General features: G+C 41.0%; 1 protein-coding gene across 5 annotated transcripts in view; it reads right to left on the reverse strand.

Annotated features, from left to right (window-relative positions):
• Positions 1-13,676, reverse strand: part of rad17 (RAD17 checkpoint clamp loader component) — a 93,916-nt gene that overhangs the window by 52,255 nt on the left and 27,985 nt on the right. For all 5 annotated transcript variants that reach the window (XM_086110632.1, XM_086110630.1, XM_086110631.1 and 2 more), the window contains exons 7-10: positions 9,159-9,284; positions 4,160-4,229; positions 3,977-4,088; positions 3,703-3,891 (exon numbers count right to left, since the gene is read on the reverse strand). In XM_086110632.1, coding sequence (XP_085966758.1) covers positions 3,703-3,891; positions 3,977-4,088; positions 4,160-4,229; positions 9,159-9,284 — 497 coding nt within the window. The remainder of the gene's footprint in view (positions 1-3,702; positions 3,892-3,976; positions 4,089-4,159; positions 4,230-9,158; positions 9,285-13,676) is intronic.

Consider the following 13,676-nt stretch of genomic DNA (forward strand, 5'->3'; position numbering starts at 1 on the left):
CCTTCGGTTTGTTTCAAACAAACGCAAGAGAAACAAGGTGTACACATTTAATAAATTTTACTTATCGATCACAATTCGAGACAGCTTCTATTACTTTGACAATCACAGGAACATCACAGGTCTAACTGTTTGTCTTTGAGGAATTAAAAGGAAATGTTCTATTTTATGTCCCAATCCAAAGGAGCCAGCTAATTATGTTTGGTAAATTAAGCAACTTGCAGAATCTGACAGGACTAGTGGACAAGATCCACATCGTCAGTAGGGCCCCGGAAGGTGCATTAAAGAATATAAATGGACCCCCATTAAATATGGATCCTTGGATGCAATTTCTGCAGTGGAATATGGAACTGACGGCCCAGCCTCCCAGCCTGCATATACTGAGATCAGTGCCTTAACCCTGGAGAACCCTTTTCTTCTTTAGAAAATGATGAATTATACATTAAATGACTGCTATATGTTCACTGAACATCAACATATGTGTTTTTCAAATATTTAATGCTTTAATCCTAATTCAGGATTAGGGCCAAATTTGACCCTTTGGGATTTCAGGGTAGCATTTGAGTAGCAGAATTTATAGGGGCCAAATTGGACCCCATGGGTTCTCCAGGGTTGAATTCGTTCGTGGCAGCGTATAATGTTGTGGCGGCTGACTTGAATAGTGTTCCCGACTGGAGAGAGTCTGAGCACAGTTTAAGAGTATATGGCATTGCAAATATTTGTATCACAAACTGTTACCACCAACATCAACAACTCATCCTGGACTCATGTTCAATCACTGATTTGGGATGCTAAAATACTTCCAATATATTACACTGACATTTTTTAATACGGCACCAGTTACCATTCATGGGATTTCTCCATTGTGAGACTATTAAAGGTTTTCTTATCTTATTTTATTATGAGCAGACAACCACTAATCGTGGCCTAAGCTAAACCAGCCTTGAGCAAAGCTGACAAACTTTCAAAATTCACTTCTAGGATCATCTGTCAGCATTTCCATACATAGCATAACATAACTCCAGGACCCCATTACCTCAAGATATTTTGTAATCTGATAGAAAACCAAAACAAACAAAAAAAAAACATTAACCGTTCAATTACAGAACATATGCATTCCTCTATATTCATGATTTGTTTATTTATTGCCACAACCATGAAAAGATGAGAATGTAGTCATATAAAATTAAATATATCATTATTTTGCCTTGATATTAAATTTATTGTGCTCCCGTAGCAGTACATCCATCCACCCATCCATCTTTTGAACCACATTGCCTCATTAGGGTTGTTATACAGAAAAAGTGTCTTTTTGTTTTCATGATGAGCAAGTTCATTTGTTGTTTACCAGGGAATATAAAAAATAGAAAAATGCAACATCACGATAAATATAATTTTTCGTAATTATTCATTATTAGTACCATTACATCAATGGCTGTGACTGTGAGCTAATATCACTAAAATAAATTAACTACATTGAATCATGTAATATTAATGTTTCAAAGAATAGGTTGGCACGGTGATAAACTGATTAGCACGTCTGCCGTACAGTGCAGAGGCCGAGGATTCGAATTCGGGCTCGGCCTTGCTGCTGTGGACTCTGAGGTTTCCTTTCTCTGGGGTTGCAGTCACCAAGGTGTTTAAAAGGACCCGGGAGGTCTATTCAGAGGTGATGCATAGGATGGTCCATCGGAAAGTTTCAGATTCTGGAGGAGCAGTGTGTGTTTTTGTTCCAGACATTGGCAGGGTCTTTGAGGGTGGATGGGAGTTCGCCCAACCAATCTACATGTGGTATGTATGTAAGTATGGGGTATTGAACCCCCTGATACGGGCTGTTTGGTCCATATACCACTAATGTGAGAGTTTGGTTTGCATTGCCGGCAGTAAGTCAGATTCGTTTCCAGTGAGGTTTGGGTTCCCTTTGTCAAAAGCTACCTTTTGTCACTAATGTGTTCATACCCTTTCTGGACAGAGGTTAATGGTGTCTATACTGCATCTCAGATTTTTGCAGGTAATGTTGTAATGTTGGCTCCTTCAAACTGAGATCTCCAAGTCTCACTGGAGCGGTTCGCAGCCGAGTGTGAAGTGGTTGGGTTGAAAATCAGCACCTCCAAATCTGAAACAATGGCCCTAAATCAGAAACGAGTGGAATGCCCTCTTGGATGCGGGGACGAGATCTTGCTCCAAGTGGACGGGGCTTGTGCATGAGGGAGGGCAGGATGGAGTGGGGAAACCAACAGACGGATCAGTGCAACGTCTGCTATGATGCGGACTTTGTGTCGGTCTGTCGTGGTGAAGATGAAGCTGAGCCAAAAGGCTCACTCTCGATTTACTGGTCGATCTACTTTCCTACCATGGTCACGAGCTGTAGGTCGTTACAGAAAAAAAACAAGATCCCGGGCACAAGCGACCAAAATTAGTTTCCTCAGCAAGGTATCTGGGCTCTCCCTGAGAGATAAGGTGAGAAGCTTGGTCATCCAGGAGGGGCTCAAAGTCGAGCCTCTTCTCCTCCACGTCGACAGGAGCCAGATGAGTTGGTTCATGTATCTGGTTAGGATGCTTTCTGAATGCCTCCCTGATGAGGTGTTCCGGGCATGTACACCTGCCAGGAGGCCCCGGGGACGACCCAAGACATGCTGGAGAGACTATATCTCCTGTCTGGCCTGGGAACACCTAGGGATGCCCTGAAAAGCTGAAAGAAGTGGCTGGGGAGAGGGAAGTCTGGGCTTCCCAGCTAAAACTGTTGCCTCCACGGCCCTAGCATGGATAAGATAATAGATGGAGTTTCCACTTAATGACTTAGTCCTTGTCTACATGTAGCCAGGTATTTTGCGAACGGGAGATGTTTTTCTTCAAGTTTGCCATGTTGCCATGTCCATATTGCCATGTCAGCCACACATTCCCGAAATATTTTTTTCAGTAAAAACTAAAGTTTTTGAAAACTGCAGTGAAAAATGAAATCTGTGGACATCTCCAAATTCGCGTTTAGCTGTGGACAGTTTCTGTGCTGCCTTTTATCTTTTGTTCCGCCTCCCGTACAACTGGACTCTTGCCGGCAGCATGAGAGCATGACATTTACGTTTCCAGCTCCGCATCAGTAATCACGTGACGTCACAGAAAAGTAGCTTTTAGATTTCTAGATAATTAGTTGTTAGGAAAGTCATGAAATGAGTCTCTACACCCTTCTTCCCACATACCAGTGTCAGTTTCAAGATGTCACAATTGCGTGCACCCTATGTACATGAAGGAGCGAGAGAGAGAGAGAGAGAGAGAGAGAGAGAGAGAGAGAGAGAGAGAGAGAGAGAGAGAGACACTGTGCCAGACATTATGCCACATTATGAAGCGCAAAATATGACAATAGAAATCCCGGACTGTTATCATTAACCTGCTGGATTTGCACTCAAATAAACCTGTTGTAAAATCACTGAAGGTTGCAGTGGCTCTTGTATCTTTTGTAGTGCTAGCCAGGAATGCGTGTACTTCGCAGTCATGCATCGACTTCATGAGAACATTGTGTGCGTGCCATTTTGGTACTGTTCTATTTTCAAGCATTTCTGAATTTTCTGTATTGAAAATCACAAGAAAAGCTGAGTATGTTTGACAGTAACGCAGATACTGTAATTGCGTGTTTGCTTTGCCCATACAGTTTCTTATGTGGAAGATAAAGGACAAAATACAGTATAAAAAAAATAACAGCAAACTCACTTTTACAATGCAGTATCTTTCCCAGTGCTCTAAATAGGAACAAACATGTATCTTTCATTCCAACAGGTGGCTGCCCTTCTTGTCCATTTTTAGGCTTGGATGTCTTGCTTAAAGTTGATCTGGATACAGCCTTAACCTTTGATTTCAAAGGATGGTTCCCTCTCAACACCTCCTTTTGCTGTGGATAGTCTGAAAAAATATCAAAGTTCCTTGCAGTGAATTGGCATGAAAGGCACATCAGCATTATGATTGTTCGTGAAGATTTTCTCCAGACCTGGAACGGAGGCAAATTGTAGGTTGTTAATCGCACTGCGAATGTCTCCTGAACTTCCTGAGCACACCATCTCCAACACTGTCTGATCTGGGACAATGACCCTTCCAATGCTCTGTGTACAGCCAAAGAGAAGTCAAAAAGTGGATTCAAAATAAATTCGAACCAGATACAGTTGTTTGTCACCTTTCCATCCTCAGTGGTTAAAATACGAGTCAGAACCTTCATCATAGTAGTTGGAGCCACTGGATTAAAACTGGAAACACAAATAAAGATCATTAAATTTTAACTAAAAACTATTCATTAAAATACAATTCTTATATTGTGCAGTAAGACTCTGAACATATATATTTTTTAAAGGAATGTTCCTTTCTGCAAATGTTTCACAATGTAAACTTTTCAAGAATTGGAATTATGCAGGCATATTTTACTTTTTCAGAAAAGAGGAGTTAAATTTAAACCAGACTATGAATTTGAGGAGCAACAGTGGCAAGACATTTGAACATAATATACAACTGTTGCTGCTGGACTGATCAAAAAATATATATTCCCCATCAAAGGCACGTTAAAAAAATGGCAATTTACTTTTTACTTAAATCCACACAACACCTACTAAAGGACTTAAAAAATATATTTTAAAAATATTTTTTATGGTTATTGAATCATTAATAAGAAGGGACCATCCCGTGATTCTGTCATAGTTCTGTTTTATTTTGTCTCCAGCTGGTGGCAGTGAAGGGCTCTTCCTCTCGTTCCACACCTGTGCCTCATCATGTCATTACTGTATCTGTCACGTTTTAAGAGACTGTCAAGCCGTCACCAGTTGTCTGATAATTCGCCTTGCTCTTATCTCACGTTCAAGTGCTTATTTCTAGATATTCGTCACTCTCTCTCTCGTTCCTGGTCCTGTCGTATTCTGTTTTTCTAGTTTTCCGGGCTAGTAGGATGGCTAAAACCCAATAAATCTATTGTGTCTGCCATTTCTATGGTTATCAAATTACTCTGCTCTAGCTGACAGACACGTCCCTCCAGCAAGGAAAGCCTTTTGATGAGAAATGCCCAGAATTCCTTCCAGTGCACCTCCAAAGATTGCCTGAGATTTCAACAGCACCTGCACTGCTTTACGCGTGTAAAGCGAGACCATCTCTTTCTCCCCTTTACTTTTTCCATTTTTTTTCCTCCAACTTTTTCCTGCCACTTCCTGTCTCCATAATTTTACCAACTTGACTGCGAGGCTTGAATCAGGACCCACTCTTCACAGGTCATCCATTTAGAAGGCAATCAGATAAGATAAAATAACCTTTATTTGTCCCACACTGGGGAAATTTGCAGTCTACAGTGTTTCTTGTATTGAACTGTACACAGTTCAATATAAGTACAATATAAAATATAGCATAAACAATATATTTGTAGAATAAATATAATAAATTAGCAATAGCATAGAAAACAGCGTAAGGTGGCTGTGCTATTTATCAGTGAGTGCAAATTACTTGTGTACAAAATTGGGGCTTTAAATTGGGTTTAGAAAGGGTTACGTTAGTTAAGGAGATGTATGTCAATCTTTTTAGAAAGGAAAGGCTAAAATGACTTTACCCAGCAGCCTAAAATGAAAAAAAGCTGGATTTAACAACAGCACCAATTTCCCGATGCAATTTAAAATCACTGCCCAGCTTAAGACTCAAGTTCAAGACTGCTGGCTTGAGATAAGGAGCCAGGGGGCCCACAAGTCAGCAGTATGGGATTTACAAAAGGTACTGAGACCAAACACCATAACTTCAGTTTTCTTTTCATTTAGGTTTAAGAAATTCAGTGTCATCCAGACCTTGATATACTCCTGACAGGAGAAAAATGGCCTGAATCAGAAAGTGTATTTTTTTGCTCAGCGGGACATTGTCATCCGCAGAGCAGTGGAAAAAAATACCATGTTTTCTTCAGATGGAACCTTAGGGCAGCAGATATAATCAAAAGAGCACAGGACCTGAACACTGTGGAACACCATACAACAGAGGGGCAGTGCGGAACTCAGAGCAACTAAGACTAACAAAACGTTCTGTCAGCCACTAAACCACTCAAGGGTGCGACGCTACCACTAATGTCCATCTCGTGCTGCAAATGAGCCAACAGAATAATCTGGTGCACCGTATCAAATGCTGCAGTTAGATCTAACCTAACGTGCACATTTTGAACATGACGTCTCTGATCCACTGGTGAAAGGACACTTTGATTCTCTCCTCTTTCATCAACAACTGCTTCAAACTACAAAGTGTATCCAGGAAAAGTGGAAGACTGCATGCCTGTGTTTATGTCATATGTTGTGTTATATATTTCGTTATTTTATGTTAACTCTTCTGGAAAGCGCTTTGGTACAGCTGCAGCTATTGTGAAAGCGCGAGATAAATAAGATGTATTGAATAACCGGAAACACAGTCTACAGCAGGGGTGCCCAAACTTTTTTGACCGAAGATCTACTTTTCAATCAACCAACCCCCCACGATTGTACGCTTACAGCGCTCGCGCGGATACGCATGCACTGGCACACGCATACCATGATGAGCAAAAGCCATATAGGCCCCTAAGATGAACAAAACTGAAAAATAAAGTAGGCACGAGAGTTTATGAGTTTGTGAAAACGATTTCCTGCCTACCTTTGTAAGAGACCTGACGCGGAGGCATGCGACGCACTTTTGCAGCCTGTTAACTATCACAGCTCACGTGTACCGTTTTAAAATGCTTCTCTTGGCCATCCAGTCTTTGCAAGTGCCATCGGAAAATTGTACACTCAACGAACTTTGACTGATACTAATAATTATAATAATAAAAGCTATATTGCAACAACTCTGATCGCAACCTGCAATTGCAGACTGCTCATGGCTAACAATTTCCAGTGGCAAAAGTCACGCACCACTGTCTGTTAAAGGTGACCTACTTTATTTTATTTTTTAAATACTTTTTGAGAAAGTGAGACTTATAGAATGATTAGGTTGCAGTGTGCTTTAACACAAAAAATATATTACTAACATGCACAGACACACACAAATGGTTTTTTTTTTTCCTCTACACTCCTTCGCGATCAACTTGGGACCAGCCCGTGAGCTACCGGCCGATCTTGATCGACATAATGGGCACCCCCAGTCTACAGCGTATTAGCCAGGAGGATGTCATTAAAAACTCAAACAGGGCTGACTGTGCTATTTCACATTAGATTATAGAACAGATTTCAGTTCATAACAAACAATGAATAGTTTTTTTATATTTAGATCATCAACATTTTTGGACTCAAATTTGTCTTCTCTAGAAACAGTGAGTATGGGGCATCAGAACAGTCGCAATTTTGCCGGCTAAAACAGCACAATATCGAGCGCTCACTTAGCGACTCCCTGCAAGCTATTAGCTGTGAATTATGGTAAAAGGCACTGCACTATACAATGTCTGCATAATAAGAGATTTTTTGTGTGCCCTTAATTCGCGATTGAACATGATTTCAGGATGACCTTATTGATGTTGGTGGCAACAGACTATTGAGCCTTTTCTGTCCGGAAGATGAGTCAAATCAGGTGTCACGCCATCAGGCAATCCCAGGAAAGTGTACCAAGGTGTCTGTGTTTTTGTATTATTTGTGAAGATGTTATTTTGAAGTTGGCCTCTCTATGTGTTGTCGGCGTATTACCATCATGCATAGCATAAACAAGTGCTGCTGCGTCTAGCTTCATTATCTTCCCGACTGTGCACACCAAATAAACAGGTACCCCAGACAGGAAAAAATATTTAAGGACTCGTTTCAACCCTAGTAAAATGTTTGTGGCTGTATGTGTATGCATGTGCTGTATATGTGTCGGAATGTCTATGCATGTGAAAGCAGATGCATTAAATTATACATTCTAATACATGGTGGTTGTGAGTTTGTTCATTAATTTGTTCGTCAATATGTGTAGTCATGTACTGCATAGCCTCTTTACACATGTATGTAAATATGCAGGTGCTGATTGGGGGAATATATGTGCTTATATACTGTAGGCAGTGTGTGTATTGATAAAAAAGTAGGAAAGTAAGAAAGAAGGAAAAGAGGACAAATTTAGCTCATCAAGGCAACATTTGCAGCGGTAGCTTAAAATCTCACTCCACTCACCCACCTCACAGAATTAATTTTCCCATCAATCAAAGCAAGTTGTCCTGGTCCTGAGCTAGCAAAGCAGCCACAGACCATCACCATGCTTCACTGTTGGCAGAATGTTCTTTTTATCAAATGCTGTGTTATTTTTACCCCAGACATAACGGGCCGCACATCTTCCAAAAAGTTCAATTTTTGACTCATCATTCCACAGAATAATTTTCCAAAAGTCTTGAGGATCATCAAGATGTCTTTTGGTGAATGTGAGATGAGCCTTTGTGTTCTTTTTGGAAGGGAATTTTTTTAGCCTGGGAACTCTCCAATGGATATCCATTTTTGGCCAGGGTCTTTCTTATGGAAGAGTGGTGAACACTGATATGAAGTGAGGTCAGTAAGGTCTGGAGTTCTTTGGATGTTGATCTCGGTTCTCTTGCAACCTCCTGGATGAGTCGTCGTCACACTCTCAGAGTAATTTTAGCTGGTCGACCACACCCGGTAATTTTTGACACAGTTTTCTCCATTTGGGGATAATGGCTCTGACAGTGGTTTGCTGAAGCCCCAGAGTCTTGAAAATGGCTTTGTAACCTTTTCCAAACTGATACATTTCAATACCTTTTTTTCTAATTTCTTCTTGGATTTCTGTGGCTGGTGACATGATGCGTTTATTCCTTGAGATCTTCGAGCCTACTTCGCATTGTCTGATATATTCAATTTTTGTGATTTCCCAATTCAACAAATGTGGTGTAATTAGGTTTGCGTGTGACCTGTAAAAATGACCTCAGCGTTCCCAAATCTGTCGTTAGTCCAAGTTAATTTGTGATTTAACAAGGGCGGTGGGCAGTGACTTTTTCACAAAGAGCAAGATAGTTTTGAATTTTTTACCCCTAGCAAATGAAACTGTCATGTAGAAACTGCATTTCATATTTGCTCGGGTTGTCTCTGTGATATTAATATTAGTTTGATAAACTGAGACCTTTGTGTGTGATAAATATGCAAAGAACAAGAAGAACAAGAAGGGCGCAAATACTTTTTCACAGCACTGTATATATTCCTGATCGATAGCAAAGTGTATTTAACCTGATGTTACTGATGTGCAGCTCCTCCATGAGTTCTCTGGGAAAAAGGAATCTTGAGCTGCTGTCCGCACTTGGGCTGTTGGACACAATGAACACCAGGGGACATCGACTGGTCTTCACAAAGCACCTTGAAGAAACAGCACAACATGAATGAGCGCAACCTAAACATGAAAATACAGTATATTTATCAAAGACCTGAATGCTCATTGGGAAAAAAAGACCTTCAAGTCTTAATGTCAATATAGGTTTTCAATACATTTTTTTCAAAGATGTGAACTTGCTCGTTTCTATTCCAGAGTTTGTACTGGATCATGAAACCCCTTCGTAAACGTGACTAAACCATAAAAAAAGCTCCTCGGCACACTTGAGCTACTTAGTCACATGTTTATGTTTTGCTGCTGTCTTGCTACGTGCATCATGCACGCCATCACACACCATGGGAAGGTGTATTTCTTCAGGATGTAGGCAAAGCTTGAGAGCTAACTTCAAGTTGTCTTGGTAGAAAAGGGCAAAATCGTTATCAATAAGGAAGTGGCAACCTCGAATGGCCACAGTTGGAATGAGGGTGCTGAGGACTTATACAGCGGGATAGAGGTGACTCATAATGTTCCATGTTTTAGCCCTACCTCGTTCGCATTTTCGAGCCACCCAAAAATTCCGGACAACTGAGAGGTATTGAAAAACTGAAAGTGAAAGTGTTTTTTTACACTACGTGCAATTTGTGCAATTTTTCTCATTTATAAGTAATAACTGTTTATAGTGTTTTTAATAGGGCAACATGAAAATATTGAAATATTTTTGCAAAATGTACGTGCAATTGCATTTTGCTTTATATTAATTCACAGTAGTTCTTAGCAACTTGGAGTTGGGCAATGTGCAATACTCTTGTACAGTGGTACCTCTACTTACGAAATTAATTGGTTCTGGAAGAAACCTCTTAACTAGAACACATTGTCAGTAGAAACACATTTTTTCATGTAAATGCCCTAATCTGTTCCACGCTCCCCCCAAAATTCAGATATGAATGTTTTCTAAAGCATAAAACTGCATCAAAATATGTAACAAATACACGTTACAATTAGAATATTGCACAATAAATGATAGTTGTGCATAATGTAAAAAACAAAGAATAAAGAATAAAAATGATGGTCATTTAACTTTTGACTGCATCTTCATCGTTTTTTTGCCCTCTTTAGTTCACGTTCTCTCTCAAGTGTTTTTTGCCTGGCGTTTTGTAAAAAACTTATCCAAAGACATTTGTTTTTGTCAATTTTTAACAATCCTTCGAAAATGTCTAAGGCAAACATTAGTATTGTGAGCGATCGCCCGACTGGTGAACACATTTCTATTCACACACATTGACACAATGGCAAAGCAGCTATTAGTACCGTATTGGCCCGAATATAAGACCAGCCATCTCGTTACCTCTGCGTCCCGCGTCCTAGACGCACAATTTTCCCGCGGGACGCAGAGTTCCAAATAATGTGCGTTTTTGGGACGCAAGGAAATTTCTCAGTCAAAACAAAACAAACAAAAAAAAAACGTGTTAGATTCTTTCGTCAAATTGATAGTAGATTACACATGCATCATCTTGGGAAGAGGATGGCAAGCCAAATCAATACTTACCTGTATTAATGATTACCAGTAAATTAATCTTTGCAGTGTGAGATTGGAAAAAATACTCTGATTTTGTGGTATGCTGTATTCATCATGCCATATGAGTACAGTCCATCATATTTTGATCCATTTATTTAGTTGAATAAACCTGGAGTACACAGCTGCTGATGTAATGTTCATTGTTAATGCAGTTTTCAAACATTTACCCTTGAGACATTATACTTTTGAGTTTCAGAATTCTTGATTATGAATATCAGTCAAAATAGAAAAATGAGTTCCCAGATGAACGTTTACGGAACCCAAAATTTGTTACCGTGGTTTCCCATTGGGTAATCCGACGGAACCGAAAAATGGTTACCGTGAATTTCCGAAATCCTCAGGCCTGCTACTGAATTACTTAAATTTTTGCAGCACTTGTTTATAATTGTATGTATACATTGTTGTTTGTGTTATTATCATATTCAATTGAATAAGTAGACCATTTCAGAATTCGAAATTTGGGACTCTCTAAATGCATAATGGGACTCATACTTTTCTGATCAGCGAGTCCCTGGGACTCGCTGGGGGTAAACTGTAAAATTATCACTGTAAGATGGTGTTTTTTGCATTGAAATAAGACTGAAAAGGTGGGGGTCGTCTTATATTCGGGGTCTAGACATTATACCCATTCACAGTGATCATTTTATTTTAAATTAATATTTTTCATAGCAATTAGCCTATACTGTATATCTAATGACCAACTTGCCTCGTAATCGTGCCTCCCCCGTCTCTCGCTCTCGTGTTCTGTGCATACATCCCAGGTGAGTTTAGTGAGACGCCCTTCGGACGATTCATACGAAAAATCAGACTGGCATTCCCATTTCTTAAATGTCGTAATTAGTAGACCTTTGCGAGTTTTTTTTTCGCCGCCATCTCAAACTTTCATCCGCGTGATTCCTCAGTTTGCAGACTAAAATAGCAACCCACATAATGTTATCTGTTCCGCCCCCCCCCCCAACACAGAAAATAAAAAAAAACGAAAGTAAATTAGAAGAAAGACACTCACACACCACACCACACCACAAACACACATACAGGCACAGTGAAATCGCGTTGATCACACAGGAGAGATTTGATCGCGAACCGTCAAGTCGTGTGCGGTGACTTTTAAGGTTAAACGATTTTTCAGTACCGTCAAAACGACACGCTACCGGTAACGATCGTTACCATGAAATCCTCAGACCTGCCATAGTTTTTTTGTTCGTTTGTTTGTTTTGACTGAGAAATTTCCTTGCGTCCCAAAAACGCACATTATTTGGAACTGTGCGTCCCAGGGGAAAATTGTGCATCTCGGACGCGGGAAGCAGAGGTAACGAGATGGCTGCATTCACGACGCTGGATAAGAGAAGATATCCTTTATTTGTCCCACACTGGGGAAATTTACAGTCTGCAGCAGCAAGATTGTGGGTAGAAAGAAGAAAGAAGAAAAACAAAGTGTTTGCATTCACAAAATAAATGTTACAGTTTCAATGTACACCGTTCAATTAAGTGCAATATAAATATAGATATAGATAAGGTGCTATTTACAATTGCTTTTCACATTATTTTATTTTATATTCAGCAGCCTGACAGCAGTCGGTAGGAACGAGCAGCGGTATCTCTCCTTCTTGCAGCGCGGGTGTAACAGTCTCTGGCTGAAGGAGCTACCTAGAGCTGTCAGGGCGGGCTGGAGGGGGTGGGAGGGACTGTCCATCATAGATTTTAGCTTAGCTAGCATCCTCCTGTTGCCCACCTCCTCCAGAGTGTCCAGGGAGCATCCCAGGACAGAACTGGCCCTCCTGACCAGTCGCTCCAGTCTCTTTCTGTCCCGGGCCGAGATGCTGCCTGACCAGCAGACAATGCCATTATGGATGGCCGAAGCCACCACAGAGTTATAGAAAGTCTTACCCCTGAACCCCAAAAGACCTCAGTTTCCTGAGAAGGAAGAGTCAGCTTTGTCCTTTCCTAATCAGGGCGTCTGTGTTCGTAGACCAGCCCAGTTTATTGTTTAGAAGAACACCTAGGTACTTGTAGGAGGTCACCCTCTCTATGTCCATACCCTGGATGTTCATCAGTGCAGGTGAGGACTGTTTCCTGCAGAAATCCACAACCAACCCCTTAGTTTTCCTATGGTTGATCTGGAGGTGATTCTGCTGGCACCAGTCCACAAAGTCCTTCGTCAGTCCCTTGTACTCCCGATCGTCTCCCTCTGTAATGAGGCCTACAATCGCAGAGTCATCGGAGAACTTCTGATGGTGGCAGTTTGGAGTGGTGTGTCTGAAGTCCGAGGTGTAGAGGATGAACAGGAATGGAGCCAGAACAGTCCCCTGCAGCGCTCCAGTGCTGCAGAGAAGCCTGTCCGACTGACAGCTCTGTACCCTCACGTACTGCGGCCGGTTTGTGAGGTCTGTAATCCATGCTGTGAGGTGGTGGTCCACTCCGGCGTTCTGCAGTTTGTCTCCCAGTAAGTTGGGCTGGATGGTGTTGAAGGTCCTGGAGAAATCAAAGAACATGATTCTCACAGTGCTCATAGCCTTCTCCAGGTGTAACAGCTGTGGAGCTCTGCCCAGCTTCAGGCTCAGGTTGAACATGTGCTGGACAATGTCACACAGCTGGTCAGAGCAGGTCCTGAGGAGCCGGGAACTGATCTTGTCCGGACCTGCTGCCTTCCTCACATTCATCTTCCTCAGATGGTGCCAGATATAATTGAAGCGAATGCTGAACTTGATTCCCCATGCCAAAGTGAACCCCTGTCACGAAGAATAAAAATAAAAATAGCGGTAGCACAAAGAAGAAAAATTTAAAATAGCGGTAAGAAAGAAAAGAGAAGAAAATAATAGAAGAGATAACATAGAAACATAGCGACAATCTGGAGAAAAGTGGG

The sequence above is a fragment of the Hippocampus guttulatus genome, chromosome 5 (genome assembly GCF_054856545.1).
Source record: "Hippocampus guttulatus isolate MCC_2025c chromosome 5, RoL_Hgut_1.0, whole genome shotgun sequence".
Classification (NCBI taxonomy): domain Eukaryota; kingdom Metazoa; phylum Chordata; class Actinopteri; order Syngnathiformes; family Syngnathidae; genus Hippocampus; species Hippocampus guttulatus.